The sequence below is a fragment of the Papio anubis genome, chromosome 14, assembly GCF_008728515.1.
Source record: "Papio anubis isolate 15944 chromosome 14, Panubis1.0, whole genome shotgun sequence".
NCBI lineage: Eukaryota > Metazoa > Chordata > Mammalia > Primates > Cercopithecidae > Papio > Papio anubis.
This window is the reverse complement of record NC_044989.1, coordinates 61,474,100-61,493,546: the sequence shown is the minus strand read 5'-3', so window position 1 is coordinate 61,493,546 and position 19,447 is coordinate 61,474,100. Positions and strand designations below refer to the sequence as shown.

The 19,447-nt window shown below is 39.6% G+C and overlaps 1 protein-coding gene across 6 annotated transcripts in view; it reads right to left on the bottom strand.

The window, feature by feature from the left end:
• The window catches only part of KIAA1841 (KIAA1841 ortholog), a 64,479-nt gene that overhangs the window by 19,994 nt on the left and 25,038 nt on the right, over window positions 1-19,447 (bottom strand). For 4 of the 6 annotated variants that reach the window (XR_004178273.1, XM_031655225.1, XM_031655226.1 and 1 more), the window contains exons 8-16: window positions 16,753-16,898; window positions 14,347-14,446; window positions 12,645-12,677; window positions 11,402-11,501; window positions 5,912-6,003; window positions 4,597-4,625; window positions 4,442-4,515; window positions 3,869-3,957; window positions 764-855 (exon numbers count right to left, since the gene is read on the bottom strand). Coding sequence is in view for 4 of the 6 variants with exons in the window: in XM_031655225.1 (XP_031511085.1) it covers window positions 764-855; window positions 3,869-3,957; window positions 4,442-4,515; window positions 4,597-4,625; window positions 5,912-6,003; window positions 11,402-11,501; window positions 12,645-12,677; window positions 14,347-14,446; window positions 16,753-16,898 (755 nt within the window). In the remaining 2 variants the exon portion in view is untranslated. Of the gene's footprint in view, window positions 1-763; window positions 856-3,868; window positions 3,958-4,441; window positions 4,516-4,596; window positions 4,626-5,911; window positions 6,004-11,401; window positions 11,502-12,644; window positions 12,678-14,346; window positions 14,447-16,752; window positions 16,899-19,447 lie in introns of those variants that run through there. The other 2 variants (XM_031655228.1, XR_004178274.1) reach the window with 2 other exon arrangements.

The following is a 19,447-nucleotide window of genomic DNA, read 5'->3' as shown; positions in this document are numbered from 1 at the left end:
TCAAGGTTTAATAAATCTTCTTGCAGCTCTGTAATCCACTTTCTAAAACTCTTAAAGGGAGATGTATTTTTGGAATTCAGATTTGTTCTTTCTCAGAGATAATATGTTATGTACGTTGTATATAATGGATCTGGAGCAGTGCCCCATAATCAAATGTAAGTGGGATGAATAAAAAATAGAAATGGTATCACAGCAGCTCAGTGCAAGTTTGAATTGCTACAAATGTATGAAAACAACTTTTAGCTTTTTGAACTTTCTGCATTTCAGAATTATAGATAAGGAATTAGAATCTGTAATATTAATGTTCAAATCTCAGTAACTGTTCATCTCTAACAGAAAACTTGTGATGTAAAATGACACAAGACCCACCAGTTAGATTTTATTACGAGAAATAAAATATAAAGCAAGGAATGGTAAAGATTACAGTGATTTATACAAAGTATTAATATGTGATCTACAAACAGTACAAAAATTCTGCTACTTCACAGAAGCACTCTAGCTTACATTTTTGTCAGGAGTTGGTTCAGAATGAAGCTAGTCCAACAAGCAGAAAACTTTAAAAATTCCACAAAGCTATACTTTCATTAGATTTTATCTTTTAAGTTAAAATCTGATTCTAATTAGTGCCTTGATAATATAATCACTGAAACAAAACATAAAACCAAACTCAAATTATATGTTTCTAGTGTTCATATGATTTATCTTAAAAAAAAAAATTCACTTCAAAGCCAGTGACACTCCAGTTTAGTTTATGCTGATTTACCTTGTGTTTTTCTCCGAGCTGCTTTGGCGTGCACTGACTGGCACCGAGGCCTTGATTTGTGCTTCCAACCTGGAATAAATACCTCCCGCAAACTGCAGAATAAAGAAGCAATACTGTTATCTTCACAGAATCAATAGAAGCTCTGCTTTATTAAAATGGGATTACTTTTTAATTTAGAAGTAATTTTATTTTGATTTTTTAAATCCAGTCTTTTTGAGGTTCAATTTACATAAAGAAAAATGTACCATTTTAGTGTACAGGTGTGGGTTTTGACAAATGCATACAGTTTTATAACTACTGTCACAATGAAGACATAGAAAATAGTCCCATCACCCCAAAGAAAATTCCCTTGTTCCCCTGTCAAGTCAATCTACCTACCACTACCAATTTCTGGCAACCATTTGTCTGTTTTCTATCCTTATAGTTTTGCATTTTCCAGAACATTATATAAGTAGAATCATATAGCATGCAGCCATTTGAACCTAGCTTCTTTCACGTATAGGAGATTCATCCATATTGATGTGTACATCAGAAATTTGTTCCTTTTTTTTTGGAGACAGCATCTCACTCTGTCAGCCAGGCTGGAGTGCAGTGGTGCGATCAAGGTTTACTGCAGCCCTGACCTCCTGGGTGATCCTCCTACCTCAGCCACCAGAGGAGCTGGGACCACAGGTGTGCACCACCATGCCCAACTAATTTCTTATTTTTTGTAGAAACAGGGTCTCCCTATTTTTCCCAGGCTGGTCTTGAATTCCTGGGCTCAATGTTCTTTTTTTTTTTTTTTTTTTGAGATGCAGTCTCACTCTGTTGTCCACGTTAGAGTGCAGTGCACGATCTTGGCTCACTGCAACCTCCGCCTCCCTGGTTCAAGTGATTCTCTTCCCTCAGCCTCCTGAGTAGCTGGGATTACAGGCCTGCGCTACCACGCCCAGCTAATTTTTGTATTTTTAGTAGAGACGAGGTTTCACCATGTTGGCCAGGATGGTCTCAATCTCTTGACCTTGTGATCTGCCCACCTTGGCCTCCCAAAATGCTGGGATAACAGGTCTGAGTCACTGCACCCAGTCCAATGTTCTTTTTATATGCACAGTTTGTTTTCCCATTTGCCAGGTAAAGGACATCATTTATAGTATTTCTAGTTTTTAGCAATTATGAATAAAACTATTATAAAAATGTGTGAATTGACCATTCCTTTTTGCATTTCTACTAGCTATATATGAGAGTTCCAGTTGCTCCACATCCTCATCAGCACTTGGTATGGGATTTTTCCTTTGGAGACAGGGTCTCGTTCTGTTGCCCAGGCAGGAGTGTAGTGGCGTGCTCTTGGCTCATTGCAACTTCTGCCTCCCAGGCTCAAGTGATCCTCCTACTTCAGCCTCGCAAGTAGCTGGGACTACAGGCATCCACCACCACACCCGGCTAATTTTTGTATTTTTTTGTAGAGATAGGGTTTCATCATGTTGCCCAGGCTGGTCTCAAACTCCTGGGTTCAAGTGATCCTTCTACCTTAGCCTCCCAAAGTGCTGGGATTACAGGTGTGAGCCACTGTATCTGGCCTCATTTAGGTTTTAATTTACATTTTCCTAAGGACTAATGATGTTGTATCTCAGCACATCTAATGATATATGCTTATTTGGCATGGAAATCCTTTTTTTCATAGTGTCTGTTTACTCTTTTGCCCATTTATTTTTATTAGGTTTTTAAATTTTATTATTGAGTTTTGAGAGTTCTTTATAGATTCTGGATACACATCCCTTATCAGGTGTTTTACACATATTTTCTCATAGTTTATGGCTTGTCTTTTCATTGTTTAAATAGTATCTTTTGAAAGGTAGAAATTTTAAATGCTGATGAAGTCCAATTTTTCATTTATGGATCATGCTTTTGGTATTGTAGGCCAAGAAATATTTTCCTAAGGTCACGAAGATTTTCTCCTATGTTTCCTTTTAGAAGTTTTATAGGGAAATAAATTTTTAAATACAAGAATTAGGGCAAGAGTATGGTACTTACATAATACCAATACTAATGATAATACATAATGTCATGATTAAAATGTAATTCTAGCAAGAATATAGGTGTTTCTTGTCACCATTTTCAGCAAGATAACATCTTATTTTAGAGATGACATCTAAGCACCACATGCAGAGTTTATGAAAATTGGTACTTTCAGACAGTTGCCCTCAGGAGTTAGCATTTGGTCAACAACGCATAGTTAACCTACTCTTAGTGTGATGACACATTTTCAGCAATGATGTATTTTATTAAATGTGTTATAGATGACCTGTGGACCATGGATAATAAGACATGGTGGGAAACCTTTACGTGAATAAGCAGGCTAACTGGTACAGAATATTAAAAAATACATAATTGTGGCCAGGCATGATGGCTCACGCCTGTAATCCCAGCACTTTAGGAGGCTGAGGTGGGTGGATCATGAAGTCAAAAGCTCAAGACCAGCCTGGCCAACATGGTGAGACCCCGTCTCTACTAAAAATGAAAAAATTATCTGGGCATGGTGGTGCACGCCTGTAGTCCCAGCTACTTGGGAGGCTGAGGCAGGAGAATCACTTGAACCTGGGAGGTAGAGGTTGCAGTGAGCCCAGATGGTGCCACTGCAAGTCTCAGTGAGCGAGACTCCGTCTCAAACAAACAAACAAACAAACAAACAAAAACACATATATTTGGCCACATGCGGTGGCTCATGCCTGTAATCCCAGCACTTTGGGAGGCCAAAGCGGGTGGATCCCCTGAGGTCAGGAGTTTGAGACCAGCCTGACCAACACGGTGAAACCCCATCTCTACTAAATACAAAAAAATCAGCTGGGCATGGTAGCGCACGCCTGCTGTAACCCAGCTATTTGGGAGGTTGAGGGAGGAGAATCGCTTGAACCCGGGAGGCGAAGGTTGCAGTGAGCCAAGATTGCACCACTGCATTCCAGCCTGGGCAACAAGACTGAAACTCCATCTCAAAGGAAAAACAAAAACAAAAACACATAAATTACTCTTTTAAAATTCTGCCTAAAACATCTTTATAATCCTAAGCTGAAAATAAAAGTAGGAAGGCATATTTTACACAAGTACAACACACTAGTACACAATTCTTACTTCTTTTGCTTCCTTTGACTTGACTCGGTCCAGATCCCCCAATCTCATTTTTATTAGATGCCCTGTAATTTCAGACATTCGCCGCTGATCTGAAGGGAAAAAAACAGTAAACTTTACTTTTTGTAAGGATGATATATAACTTTTTATTTCTCAAAAAAGACTGTAATCACCAAGGGTTTATGAAAATATCTTTTGATACTATTTTACAGACACATACATCTATTTGTGAAGAATTTAAGTTAGCAAGTGGCAAATGACTCATTTGTGGATAATTGTGCTGCTTTTTAGATTACCATAAAACAGCCTAAAACATATTCAGTCATCTTTATGGTGAACGTAATGGGCAAAAGTCAATGTGAGTGATCTCAAAACCACAGATGCATAAAATAATACATTATTTGGTGGGGTTGTGTAGTAATGAAATTCTGGTTGTTGCCTAAGGGAATATGTAAATTTTGGGTCTTACTTTAGTTAGAACCTCTAGAGCTATTCCGCATACTTTATAAACTGAAAGACACACAAATCATTGCTATTTACATCCAATTTGTACATTACCCAAATAATAAAATTTACCATCTTCTCTCTGTGCATCCTGGTTGAATCTCAAGGATCTTGTGGCATCCCACTTATTCTTCTGCATACTCACACTATTGAAAAAATTGAACAAAAATCAGCATTGATGCTTCTTTAAGAGTGGATATCCGATTGGATTAAGGAGCAATACTCACACGAAAGGAGACACATCTCTAGAAGCTGACTAAAAAAAAGTAGACAACATTAAGGCCCAATTAGAACATGTTTACTGATTAGCGCTATAGTTAGTAATAAAAAGAGTTCACTCTTATTGAGTGTGAAGACACTGTACCAAGAGCATTACAAGTGCTATTTCATTTAAACCTTGCACCAACCACATGAGACAGGCACTGTTAATATCTTCATAATAAAAGAGGTTCAGGGAAGTTAAGAAACTTCTCCAAAGAGATACAGACCTAGAATTTGAATCCAGCTTCATTTGTTAACCTTGGAATCCCAGCTTATGCAATTTCTTTTTTTTGGAGACAGGGTCTCACTCTGTTGCCCAGGCTGGAGTGCAGTGGCATGATTATAGCTCACTGCAGCCTCGACTTCCTGGTCTCAAGTGATCCTCCCCCTCAGCCTCCTGAGTAGTTGGGACTACAGGTATGCGCCACCATGCTTTGCTAATTTTTGTATTTTTTTTTTTTGTAGAAATGGGGTTTTGCCCAGGCTGGTCTCAAACTCTTGGGCTCAAGCAATCCACCTACCTTGACCTCCCAAAGTGCTAGGATTACAGGCATGAGCCATCATGCCCAGCCAGCTGATACAATTTTTTTAGAATTAACTCACTCATATGCCTGTGACACTTAACACAAAGATGAATGTACAATGTGTCCAATGTAACTCTGTGGATCTTAACCCAACCTTAACCTATCACACATTTTTGAAATTCACAGTTTTTCTTTTAGCCAATTGTGGTTATTACTATTCTCTTATTCCTGTCTGGCTTTTTTACCCCTTCTTTCAAAGGCATGGAGAAATAAGAATTATTTTTAAATGTCATAAAATATAATTTATTTTTAATTTAACAGCCTATTTTAAATTTTTTGAATAAGTAATATTGGTTTAAACTTCAAAAGGTATAAATAGCACATACAATAAAAGACTCTCACTTCTGTCCCTTATACATTCAGTTCCCTTCCTAAGAGGCAACCAATTTTATCAAGTTCTTATGTAGCCTTCCAGAGACATTTTATGCATATACAAGGAAGTTCATTTATATTTTTCCCCCATCTACTTTACACAAATGGTAGCATACTATACCACTATACATTTCTGTACCTTCCTTTTCTCATTTGTCAATATATCTTAGAGATCTTTAATCTCAGTCTACAAAAAACTTCATTTTTACATTGCTAGCATTCCATGTGTCTTCATTACTCTTAACTTTTTATTTTTTGCTGGCTATAGTCACTTGTTTATTTTTCCACATGAACTTTAAAATAACAACAGATAATTCAGAATTACCTTCTCCAATGCCTTTTCTTTCCTCTGAGCACAGGGTGAAGATACCTGCTTTTTTGGTTGTCTAGTGAACTTCTTTGGCTTCTCCTTTTTCCCTGATAATGAGAGGTCAATGTTATAAGCTTAGGCCCCATATACCTTTCCAGTCTACTTGTTACTTCTAAACAATAAGACCATTAAGAAAAACATTGTTTTAAGAAAACTAACAAATTAACTTCTGGGTAAAAAGCAAATACACCATGAAGCAAAGCTGAAATTGCTTTACAGTGGTTCATTTTCATTTTCTTTTTTTTTTTTTTTTGAGACAGAGTCTTGCTCTGTCACTCATGCTGGAGCACAGTGGCATGATCTCGGTTCACTGCAATCTCTGCTTTGCAGGTTTAAGCGATTCTTATGCCTTGGCCTCCCAAGTAGCTGTAAGAAAAAAGTATTGAAATCTCTAGCTATAAGTGGTAATCTGTGTATTTTTCCTTACAGATTTGTCAGTTTTTGCTTTGTATATTTTAGGGCTTTATAATTAGGCACATTTACATTTATACTGAAAGTACAAAAATTAGCCAAGTATGGTGGTGTGTGCCTGTAATCCCAGCTACTCGGGAGACTAAGGCACAAGAATCGCTTGAACCCAGGAGGTAGAAGTTGCAGTGAGCCGAGATTGTGCCATTTCAGCCTGGTGATAGAGAGAGATTCTGTCTCAAAAAAAAAAAAAAAAAAGACTATGAGTGACTTTATGCCAATAAATCTGACAAATTGGATAAAATTCCTTGAAAGACAGAAATTATCAAAACAAATTGAAGAGGCAATAGAAAACTTGAATAGCATCTATTAACTAATGAAATTGAATTCATAATTTAAAGCCTTCCTATAACAAAAGCTCCAGGCCCATATGGCTTCACTGCTGAATTTTATTATTCTTTTAAGGGAGAAACAACACAAGTCCTATACAAACTCTTCCAGAAAAGAGGGGTGATGTCACTCATTTTCTAATGTCATTATGACTCTAGTACACCAGAATACTGGTGTAACATGTGAAAAATCAATTAATGTACCTAATTGATACAATAAAGGAGAACATCTATATGATCTTCTCAATAGATGGAGAAAAAGCATTTGACAAAAGGCAACACCTATTCGCTATAAAAACTCAGCAAAAGAGAAACAGAAAGGAACTTTCTCAACTGAGAAAGGACATTTATGGGAAGCCGAAAACTAACATTACATACTTAATGGTTAAAGACTGGCTGTTTTCCCCATAAGACAAGGTAAGGATGTCTGTCTCTTTTCACCACTTCTATTCAATATCAGGTCCTAACCAGCACAAAAGGCAAGACATGTAAATAAAAGGTATACAGGTTGGAATGAAATCTAATAAATGAAGAACAAATAACTGAATTTAGCAAGGTCATAGCACACAGTCAATATACAAACATCAATTATATTTTGACCATCATTAGTATTACAATCAATGAGCAACCAGAAAAACAATTCCATTTATAATAGCATAAAAATAGGGAGGAATAAATTTAACAAAAGATGTTCAACACCTGTACACTGAAACTACAAACATTGTTGAGTTACATTAAAAAAGTCCTAAATAAATGGAGAGATATTCCATGTTCATGGATGGGAAAAACTGCCATTGGAAAAAAAAGGAATTCACCCCAAATTGGATATGGGTTCAACATAATCCCAACAAAAGTCCCAAAAAGATATTTGTAGAAATATCCACACAGACTCTAAAATTTGTAGAAAATGCAAAGCACCTTGAAAGGCCAAAATAATTTAAAATTAAAGAACAATTTTGGAGGACTCCCACCACCAGGTTTCAAGACTCACTAAAATCTACAAAAATTAATAGTGTGGTATTGATATGCTGATGTAAAGAAAGACATAAGAATCAATGGAAGAAAACAGAGAGTTTGGAAATGTAAACAGTCAACTGATTTTTAACAGAGATGCCAAGGTATTCCAATATATTAGAAAAGAATAGTCTTTTCAATAAACGGTGCTGGAACAACCAGCTATGCCTATGGAAAAAAAGGAAGCTTGACCCTTAACTCATACAATAAACAAAAATTGACCTGAATGGGATCATAATCTTAAATAAAAAGCTAAAATCATACAACTTCTAGAAGAAAGCAGCAGAAAATCTTTGTGACTTTGGGGTAGGCAAATACTTCTTAGCTATTAAATAATGGAACATAAAAAGGAAAAACTAAAATACTAGAATTCACAAAATTTAAAAGTTAAGCTCTTCAAAAGACATCATTAAGAAAATTAGGTCTGGTGCAGTGGCTCATGCCTGTAATCCTAGCACTTGGGAGGCCGAGACAGGCAGATCCTCTGAGGTCAGGAGCTCGAGACCAGCTTGGCCAACATGGCAAAACCCCATCTCTACTAAAAATACAAAAAGTAGTCCAGTGTGGTGGTGCACACCAGTAATCCCAGCTACTCAGGTGGCTGAGGCAGAAGAATCGCTGGAACCCAGGAGGCAGAGGTTGCAGTGAGAGATCGTACCTCTACACTCCAGTCTGGATGACAGAACAAGACTCTATCTCAAAAAAAAAAAAAAAAAAATTAAAAGGCACAGCATAGACTAGGGGAAATATTGAGAAACATATGACTGACAAAAAAGATTTAGATCTAAAGCATATATAAAGAAATCTTACAACTCAATAATAAGGCAAAGGATTCAATAAAAATGGGCCAAAGATTTAAACAAACACTTCATTAAAAAGATATATAAATGGTCAATAAAAACATGAAAAGATGCTTATTACTATCTACCCATTAGAATGGCCAAAATTAAAAAGACCAGTAATACCAAGTATTAATGTGAATGTGCAGCAACTAGAACTCTCAGACACTGCTGGTGGGAACGCACAGTGGTGGGAATGCTCCACTGCTCGTGGAGATGCAAAACGGTCACTTTGCAAAACAATTTGGCAGTTTCTTATAAAGCGAAACATACACTTACCATATGATCTAGTAATTTTACTCCTAAGTACCTACCCAAGAAAAATGAAAACACATGTCCATACAGACTTGTATGCAAATGTTCATAGCAGCATTATTCACAACAGCCAACAAGAGGGAACAACCCATATGTCCATGAAATTGCGAATGGATAAACAAAGTATGGTATATCCATATAATGGAATATTACTCTGCAATAAAACAGACTAAACTACTGACACATGCAATAACATGGATGAATCTCAAAAACCTCATACTAAGCGAAAGAAGCCAGAGACAAAAAATTACTCATGATTCCATTCATATGAAACTCTTAAAAAGGTAAATTATTTTGACAAAGCAGATTCATGGTTGCCTAAGGGCAGAACTGGAGAAAGGGAACTGAGTACAAAGGGGGATGAAGGAACTTTTTGAAATGATGTTCCAGATTTTGATTTTGGTGGTGGTTACACATCTGTGTGCCAAAACTCATCTACATGTACACTTAAAATGGGTGATTTTTGCAACATATAACTTATACCTCAAACTGTTGAAGAAAAAACCTAGTAGAACTTTCTCCTTTACTAATTAAAATTGACACAAAATTGCTAAAGAACCAGCTTTTTCATTGGAGGATTCAACATGTAAAGAAAAATTATGTAAAACTTGGAGAGAAGATAAAGGGAAGGCAGCATGTGTTTTCAATGTCATATTGGAGGGCTGTTTAACATGCCTACTCAAGAATCATTTAATTCTCTAAGAGAATGTACCACGTCTGACTACCATCTACTGATGGCATCTGAAAGTTGCATGTTAACTTTCAGGTTTTTGTGTCTAATAAAAATGCAAACGATTTCTAAAAAGATAACCTAAGAGTTATGGGTTCACTAAGTTGTATGACACTGATCAATTTTGTATCTAACTTACAATCTTCTTTTAAATTTTTTTTTTTCAGATGGAATTTCGCTCCGGTTGCCCAGGCTGGAGTGCAATGGGATGGTCTCGGCTCACTGCAACCTCCCCTTCCTGGGTTCAAGTGATTCTCCTGCCTCAGCCTCCTGAGTAGCTGGGATTACAGGCACCTGCCACCACATCCAGCTAATTTTTGTATTTTTTTTTTTTTTTTTGAGAGAGAGTCTTGCTGTGTCGCCCAGGCTGGAGTGCAATGGCATGATCTCGGCTCACTGCAACCTCCACCTTGCGGGTTCAAGCAATTCTCCCACCTTAACCTCCCCATTAGCTGGGATTACAGGCACCTGTCATTATGCTCAGCTAATTTTTGTATTTTTGTAGAGATGAGGTTTCACCATGTTGGAGAGGCTGGTCTTGAGCTCCTAACCTCAGGTGATCTGCCTGCCTCAGCCTTCCAAAGTGCTGAGATTACAGGCATGAGTCACCACGCCCAGTCTAATTTTTACATTTTTAGTAGCGATGGGGTTTCACCATGTTGGCCAGGCTGGTCTTGAACTCCTGACCTTAGGTGATCTGCCTGCCTCAGCCTCCCAAAGTGCTGGGATAACAGGTATGAGCCACCGTGCCCAGACCAACATTCTTTTTTCAAAAGTAGTATAATGGAATACTACACTGCAATAAAAAGGAATAAACAATATGAATGAATCTCAAAAACCTTATACTAAGTGAAAGAAGCCAGAGACATGAAAGAAGCCAGAGACAAGATTACTCATGATTCCACTCATATGAAATCCTAAAAGAGGTAAATTATTGTAACAAAATGGATTCATAATTGCCTATAAATACTTGAGTCTTCAAAGGCTCTTTGAACCAATTTTCCTTGCTGTTTCTTGGAACTAATGAGTTGAGAAATTTTGACACAAGTTAATTTTATAGTTGTATAATAATCCTGCTTTCGGCCAGGCACAGTGGCTCACGCCTGTAATCCCAGCACTCTGGGAGGCCGAGGCGGGTGGATCATCTGAGGTCAGGAGTTCAAGACCAGCCTGACCAACATTGTGAAACCCTGTCTCTATTAAAAATGCAAAAAAATTAGCCGGGTGTGGTGGCATGCGTCTGTAGTCCCAGCTACTCAGGAGACTGAGGCAGGAGAATTGCCTGAACCCAGGAAGTAGAGATTGCAGTGAGCCAAGATTGTGCCACTGTGACAGAGTGAGACTCCATCTCAAAAAAAAAAACACAAACAAAAAACAAAACATGCTTTCCACTAAAATAATCATACATTTATGAATGTTATTTAATGATTCATTTGAGTATCACTCCAAATCATCTCAGGTACACATCTCAGATCACATTTCATCTGACATGAGTCACACATTTAGTTGCACCTGAAGTGAAAACCTGGAGAGTTCTTTCTCAGTGTACTGCCCTTTCTTTATAGCTTTGAGTATTCTGTGTTCATGCCCAGGTTAGGAAATCTTGATGGTGTCTCCTTTCTAATTTTTTTTTTCCTATGTTGCAACCTACTATATATATAAAACTAATTCCCTGTCCCTTGCATTAAAGGCTTCAGAATGTAACCCCTTCATAAACAGTGAGATTTGATTTTAACTTATAAACCAATACTTTGTTTTTTGGATACTTCTTCTTCATCTCCAACTTCATCTTCAGTGACCTCAGATCCAGTGGTATATTCTTCTTCTTCTGAAAACAGTGACTGTTGTTTCTAAGTTAAAAAAAAATCTATTATAAATGTAATATTATGATATTTTTAATGAATTCTTTCAAACACATTTACCTAAATTTCTTTTGAATGAATAAGTCAATCAAGAGCTGATAAAATAACCTCTGGCTAGCACAATATCCAGGAAATGGACATAAGAATTTTTACATTTGCAGCAGGCTTACATTACATCATATATTTTTTAATTCCTTCACAGAATCTAGAACAGTAGTAGGCACATAAGTACTCAGTATTTGTTGAATTGTACCTCTATCACTCTACTAAATGTATATTCCTTGATATTAAGGTTAAATTATAATATAGTAACCACCACTATTAAAGTAGCCTTTTTTTTTTTTTTTTTTTTTTTTTTTTGAGACGGAGTCTCACTCTGTTGCCCAGGCTGGAGTGCAGTGGTGCGATCTCAGCTCACTGCAAGCTCTGCCTCCCAGGTTCACGCCATTCTCCTGCCTCAGCCTCCTGAGTAGCTGGGACTACAGGCACCCACCACTGCGCCCGGCTGATTTTTTTGTATTTTTTTTAGTAGAGACGGGGTTTCACTGTGTTAGCCAGGATGGTCTTGATCTCCTGACCTTGTGATGCGCCCGCCTCGGCCTCCGAAAGTGCTGGGATTACAGGCGTGAGCCACTGCGCCCGGCCTAAAGTAGTCATAAACAAGCACATATGCACATTCTCCGGGTGAATGTGGCCCCGGATTATTCAACCATATCTGCATTACCTTCCTGCATCTCTGTGCCCTACTGTCTGTTATCACTAATCCAAATTCCTATTCCATTCTTATGAATATTGATGGCAGACAGCATTTTTTTAAAAAAGTCAACCAATCACTCAAACAATCAAATAATTGGAACTCAACAGATTTGTTGCTTTGTTCAATGTCCTAAATATGATGTAAGATTGACTTTAAAAAGTCTTTTAACTAGATCTATGGATTATGCAGCCAGATATGGAATATGTGTCTGCCTTAAATAATTTAACAGCATTTTTAGTTAAGTGAAAATAGGAGAATCTGAAAAGGAAGATGTATATTTAACTAAAATTTGTAAAATAAGATACTAATATTAAACTAAACTTTAATTTAGGAAGAAAGAGATCCAGGAATGCTAACTATAATTGCTCACTTACCAGTTGTAGAGTCCAGTTTTTCAATGACAAGAACTATAAGACAGGAATAAGAGATTAATAAATCTGCATTTACCCAGATTGTAGCTCCTTATTTTCATATAGATATTGTAGAAGAGTTGAAAGAAGTTACAAATATAGTTCCCTTCCAGGCTGAAACATAATTTAAAACTCAGGCTGAAAGTGATATGTTACAGTCTTTAATATTCTCTGCCAGAGGAGGATGTGGATGCTTTCTAAAAAGAAAGACACTTTCCCAGTATTATTTCCAAAGGACAAGTCAATCACGTGCAAGTAAATAACTAAAATAATTTGTTATTTTTAGAACTATTTCAATCACTTTTTAATGTATATATTTTAATATAAATTAAGGAAGCAGACTACATATGGACATTCTGGATGTTCAATTAATCTAGTTTGTTGTTTGACATATAATTGATAAATAAATGCTAATGTGTGTTTTTTTTTTTTTTTTTTTTTTTTTTTTTGAGACAGAGTCTCACTCTGTCGCCCAGGCTGGAGTGCAGTGGCACAATCTCCACTCACCACAACCTCCACCTTCTGGGTTTAAGGGATTCTCCTGCCTCAGCCTCCCGAGTAGCTGGGATTACAGGGGCATGCCACTGCACCCAGCTAAATTTTGTATTTTTAGTAGAGACAGGGTTTCACCATGTTGACCAGGCTGGTCTTGAACTCCTAATCTCAGTTTCCCAAAGTGCAGGGATTACAGGCATGAACCACCATGCCTGGCATGAGTGAATATTTGTATAGCTGTCTGAAGTTCATAAAGCACTTCACAGGGCATATTTCACTTTATCAAGTAAATGCCATCTTAACCAACACAAAGACAGAACATTCATAGGCAAATATATTTCCTGGTCTTTAGTAACAAAGGCAATGGAATAAAAAGGAGTCAAAGGAATCAAGTTTTCTGGTCACTTTAAAAATATTTCAGTTTTGAAACTTTTATGTGTTTGTTTTTTGAGACAGGGTCTCACTCTGTCACCTAGACTCCAGACTGGAACTTTTGAAGAATCTAAATATATTCCTAATTACAATAAAAGGATAATTTTAAGCCAAAAAAAAAGTTACAGAACGAGGAGGAAACAAAATATCCATCATGCTATCTTCATTCTTCAAATCATAATTTGTCCATAATAAAAACCTTAAACAGCATGTTATGTTTTTGGTTTTTCTTTTTTTTTGAGACAGAGTCTCCCTCTGTCACCAAGGCTGGAGTGCAGTAGTGCGATCTCGGCTCACTGCAACCTCTGCCTCCTGGGCTTAAGCAATCTTCCCACCTCAGCCTCCCAGCGAAACTTCGACTACAGGCATAAGGCACTCCATTTGGCTAAGTTTTCAACCTTTTTTGTAGAGATGAGGTCTCACTGTATTGCCCAGGCTGGTCTCAAACTCCTGGGCTCAAGCCATCTTCCTGCCTCAGCCTCCCGAAGTGCTGGGATTACAGGTGTGAGTTACCATGCCTGGCCCCATGTTGTTTTTTCCCCCAAATTTAAATGTATTCATTATTAATTCTTTGAGGGCAAGAAATGTGTCCTATTACCCTTAGAGTCCTATTAGTAGGCATAATACCTTCTTATGATTAGGTAGTCAGTTCAATTTCAACTTAAATTGATCAGGTTCCTGTCAAAAATTAAATGTCATTATTTATGTAAATAAAGAATAAGTGAAACAAGCTACTCACAGCATTGAGCTCCCCAGTTTTGGGACCCCATGGTGTATTTGGCTCCAGTAAAACATCACATTCTATACCCTTTTCATCATAGGGGCCAACCCCAACATCACTTGAAAGAAAAAGACATTTTTATGGAGAAGAGTTTACTTTCTTAAAAATTTAAATGTGAATATCTTTTTATTGCAAATGTTTCATAAATTGCTCTTTAAAAATACAGTTCCTGAGTATAAGGATATCACTTCAACAAGGACATTTCCTTTTTTTTCTTTGTTTTTTTGAGATGGAGTCTCGCTCTGTCACCCAGGCTGGAGAGTAATGGCATGATCTTGGCTCACTGCAACCTCTGCCTCCCAGGTACAAGCGATTCTCCCGCCTCAGCCTCCCGAGTAGCTGGGATTACAGGCACCTGCCACCACGCCTGGCTAATTTTGTATTTTCACCATGTTGGCCAGGCTGGTCGTGAACTCTTGCCCTCAGGTGATCCATCCACCTTGGCTCCTAAAATGCTGGGATTACAGGTGTGAGCCACCATGCCCGGTCAACAATGACATTTCTTAATTCGTATAGTGATTCCTCTAGCAAAAGACACCCCATACAGCAAGCACCATTGTACCTGAAGCATCGTACCTGCAAGGTGGTGGAATGGCCTGCATAATTGGTACTGTTTTGAGAACAGCCTTGGCTAAGCGCAGTGGATCACGCCTGTAATCCCAGCACTTTGGGAGGCTGAGGTGGGCAGATCACGAGGTCAGGAGATCGAGACCATCTTGGTCAACATGGTGAAACCCTGTCTCTACTAAAATATAAAAAATTAGCTGGGCATGGTGGTACATGCCTGTAATCCCAGCTACTTGGGAGGCTGAGGCAGGGCAATTGCTTGAACCCGGGAGGTGGAGGTTGCAGTGAGCTCAGATTGCGATGCTGCACTCCAGCCTGGTGACAGAGTGAGACTCCACTTCAAAAAAAAAAAAAAAAAGTGGGGGTGGTAGCTAGGCGCGGTGGCTCACGCCTGTAATCCCAGCACTTTGGGAGGCTGAGGTGGGTGGATCACGAGGTCAGGAGTTCGAGACCAGTAGTTCGAGACCAGCCTAGCCGACATGGTGAAACCCTGTCTCTACTAAAAATACAAAAATTAGCTGGGCGTAGTGGTGGGTGGCTGTAATCCGAGCTACTCAGGAGGCTGAGGCAGGAGAATCGCTTGAAACAGGGAGGCAGAGGTTGCAGTGAGCTGAGATCATGCCACCACACTCCAGCCTGGGCAACAAGAGCGAAACTCCAACTGAAAAAAAAAAAAAGTATTTCTTTTTTTCTTTTTGTTTTGAGACGAAGTCTCCCTCTATCGCCCAGGCTGGAGTGCAGTGCACAATCTCAGCTCACTGCAGCCTCTGCCTCCCGGGTTCAAGTGATTCTCCTGCCTCAGCCTCCCAAATAGCTGGGATTACAGGCGCCCGCCACTATGCCTGGTTAGAAGAGACAGGGTTTCCACACGTTGGCCAGGCTGGTCTCAAATTCCTGACTTCAAGTGATCAGCCAGCCTTGGCCTCCCAAAATACTGGGATTAAAGGTGTGAGCCACCATGCCCGGCTAAGAACAGCCTCTTTTAAAGTGTCCTCCAGCCTCTAACCTTACAGCCTGCTGCCATTGCAAAATGATGAACGTGACTTCAGAAATTACTGAATTCGAGGAGTTCATACTTACGGAGAGATGAACTCAACCATCAACATTTTTTTCTAGTTGTATCAATCATGCACTGATTGATATAATCAATTGGTTGATCAATTGATTGAGAGGGCCTCAAGCAAATTGGGAACCCTCACCAGTCACCACCGCAAACTGGATTTAAGGTCTTAACCTTTTTAATCATCAGGGGCTCTTTTCATTTGTTTTTCCTCCCCTTGTACCTCCAGTATTTTTTTTTTTTTTTTGAGACGGAGTCTCGCTCTGGTGCCCAGGCTGGAGTACAGTGGCACGATCTCGGCTCACTGCCAGCTCTGCCTCCCGGGTTCACGCCATTCTCCTGCCTCAGTCTCCCGAGGAGCTGGGACTACAGGCGCCCATGACCATGCCCGGCTAATTTTTTGTATTTTTAGTAGAGACAGGGTTTCACCATGTTAGCCAGGATGATCTCGATCTCCTGACCTTGTGATCCGCCCACCTCGGCCTCCCAAAGTGCTGGGATTAAAGATGTGAGCCACCATGCCCAGCCACCTCCAGTATTTTTAAGTGCTCTGCCTATCAAATAAATCTCTCTCTGCTCTTATTGTAAGCTAATATATAATTTTAGTTTTCTGAAATAATGAAAACTACTTGAGGACTGACATTGCTGATTTGGGGAAGCACTATGGGATAAGGGATTCTGAAATAGGAACCGCTGAATAAAGCTATAATACAGTGTTGGGTTTTTCCACCCCTCACCTAATTGTATCTTTTGAAAAAGGCACAACAATGACATCTCTGTACTTGTGCAAATCATCCAATATTCTAGCAATGGGACAGGATGGCAAATCTCCGCCTTCACCTTGATCACGAAGTGTAATCATGTGGTCCCTTACTTTACAACCCTGTCACATAAGAGACAATAAATTAGAGGTTAGTTTCTTATAGAACACTCCTTTAAAGATCACTGTTTTTCTTTTCTTTGCCTAGTCATATTGTCATACACATATTTTACAACTTTTTCTCAAGAAAAACATTCCCCATACAGAAAAGACATTCAATCATAACTGTATGGCTTAACAAATACCCAAGAATACCCATATAATCACAATCCACATTAAGAATTAGAACATTGCCAACACTCTAGGAGTCCCCACAGACCCAATTCTGATCATAATGGTTTCCCTCCTCCCAACAGGTAACCTCTACCCTGGCTTGTGGTAATTACTTCCTTGCTTTTCTTTATCCCTCTGCCACTTAAGGATGCATTCCTAAACACTATAGTTTAGTTTTGTCTCACCTGTTTTGCTTGACATTATGTTTCTACTGGGTGAGGTGGCTCAAGCCTGTAATCCCAGGTCTTTGGGAGGCCGAGGTGGGTGGATTGCTTGAGCCCAGGAGTTTGAGATCAGCCTGGGCAACATGGCAAAACCCTGCCTCTAAAAGAGTAGAAAAAAATTAGCTGGGTGTGGTGGTGCATGCCTCCAGTCCCAGCTACCTCAGGAAGCTGAGGTGGGAGGATCACTTGAGCTCAGGGAGGTTGAGATTGCCTTTAGCAATGATCAGGCCATAGCACTCCAGCTTGGGTGAGAGTGAAATCCTGTCTCAAAAAAAAAAAAAAAAAAAGGCCAGGTGCGGTGGCTCATGCCTGTAATCCCAGCACTTTGGGAGGCTGAGGAGGGTGGATCACGAGTTCAGGAGATCGAGACCATCCTGGCTAACACGGTGAAACCCCATCTCTACTAAAAATACAAAAACAAAAAAAAATTAGCCGGGTATAGTGGCGGGTGCCTGTAGTCCCAGCTACTCGGGAGGCTGAGGCAGGAGAATGGCGTGAACCCGGGAGGCGGAGCTTGCAGTAAGCCGTGATCGCGCCACTGCACTCCAGCCTGGGTGACAGAGCAAGACTCCGTCTCAAAAAAAAAAAAAAAATTATGTTTTTATGATTCAACGATGTTATTTCATGTAATAATAACATTTGCTTTAATGTATAGTGTTTCACTGCATGAATATACACCATTTATTTACCTCTTCTACCACTGATAGATGGGTTATTTCTAGTTTGGGGCTACTAAAAATAATATTGCTATGAACATTCTTTTGTCTGTTTCCCAGTACACAAGTGCTCACGTGTACCAAATTATATTACCATCAGCAGTATATGAGGATTTCTGTTACTCCACATCCTTGCTAACACTTGGTCAGACATTTAAATTGTAGTCATTCTGGCTGGGTGTGGTGGCTCGTCACTTTGGGAGGCCGAGGCAGGCAGATCACTTGAGGTTAAGAGTTCGAGACCAGCCTGGCCAACATGGTGAAAACCCATCTCTAATAAAAATACAAAAATTTAGCCAGGCGTGGTGCCAGGCACCTGTAATCCAGCTACTCAGGAGGCTGAGGCATGAGAATTGCTTGAACCTGGGAGACAGAGGTTGCAGTGTGCCAACATTGTGCCACTACACTGCAGCCTGGGCAACAGAGCAAGACTCCACCTCAAAAAAAAAAAAAATTTAGTCATTCTGATAAATGTGTATTGGTATTCATTCTGGCTTTAATTTGTATCTATCCAGTCACAAATGAGGTTGTCGTTTTCATGTTTACAGAACAACTGTTTTTTGTCTGAAGTGCCTGTTGTCTTCCTCCTGTTTTTTTTTTTTTGAGACACAGTCTTGCTCTGTTGCTAGGCTGGAGTGCAGTGGCACGATCTCACATCAATGCAATCTCTGCCTCCCGGGTTCAAGCAATTCTCCTGCCTCAGCCTCCCAAGTAGCTGGGACTACAGGCACACACCACCACACCCAGCTAATTTTTGTATTTTTACTAGAGACAGAGTTTCACCATGTTGGCCAGGGTGGTCCCGATCTCTTGATCTCATGATCTGACCACCTTGGCCTCCCAAAGTGCTGGGATCACAGGCACGAGCAACCGTGCCCAGCCGGGATACAAGCAACGTATATATCAACAAAAGATTCATCATATATATATTTTGGTTTTTTTGAGATAGAGTCTTGCTCTGTCACCCAGGCTGGAGTGCAATGGTCTGATCTTGGCTCACTGCAACCTCCGCCTCCTGGATTCAAGCGATTCTCCTGCCTCAACCTCTCGAGTAGCTGGGATTACAGGCGCCCACCATGATGCCCAGCTAATTTTTGTATTTTCAGTAGAGACAGTGTTTTCCCCATATTGGCCAGGCTGGTCTTGAACTCCTGACCTCAGGTGATCCACCCATCTCGGCCTCCCAAAGTCCTGGGATTACAGGCATGAGCCACCCCGTGCCCGGCCTATATATATATATAATTTTTTTTTTCTTCAGACAGTGTCTTGATTTGTCGCCCAGGCTGGAGTGCAGTGGCGTGATCTTGGCTCACTGCAAGCTCCACCTCCCAGGTTCACACCATTCTCCTGCCTCAGCCTCCTGAATAGCTGGAACTATAGGCGCCCGCCACCACGCCCA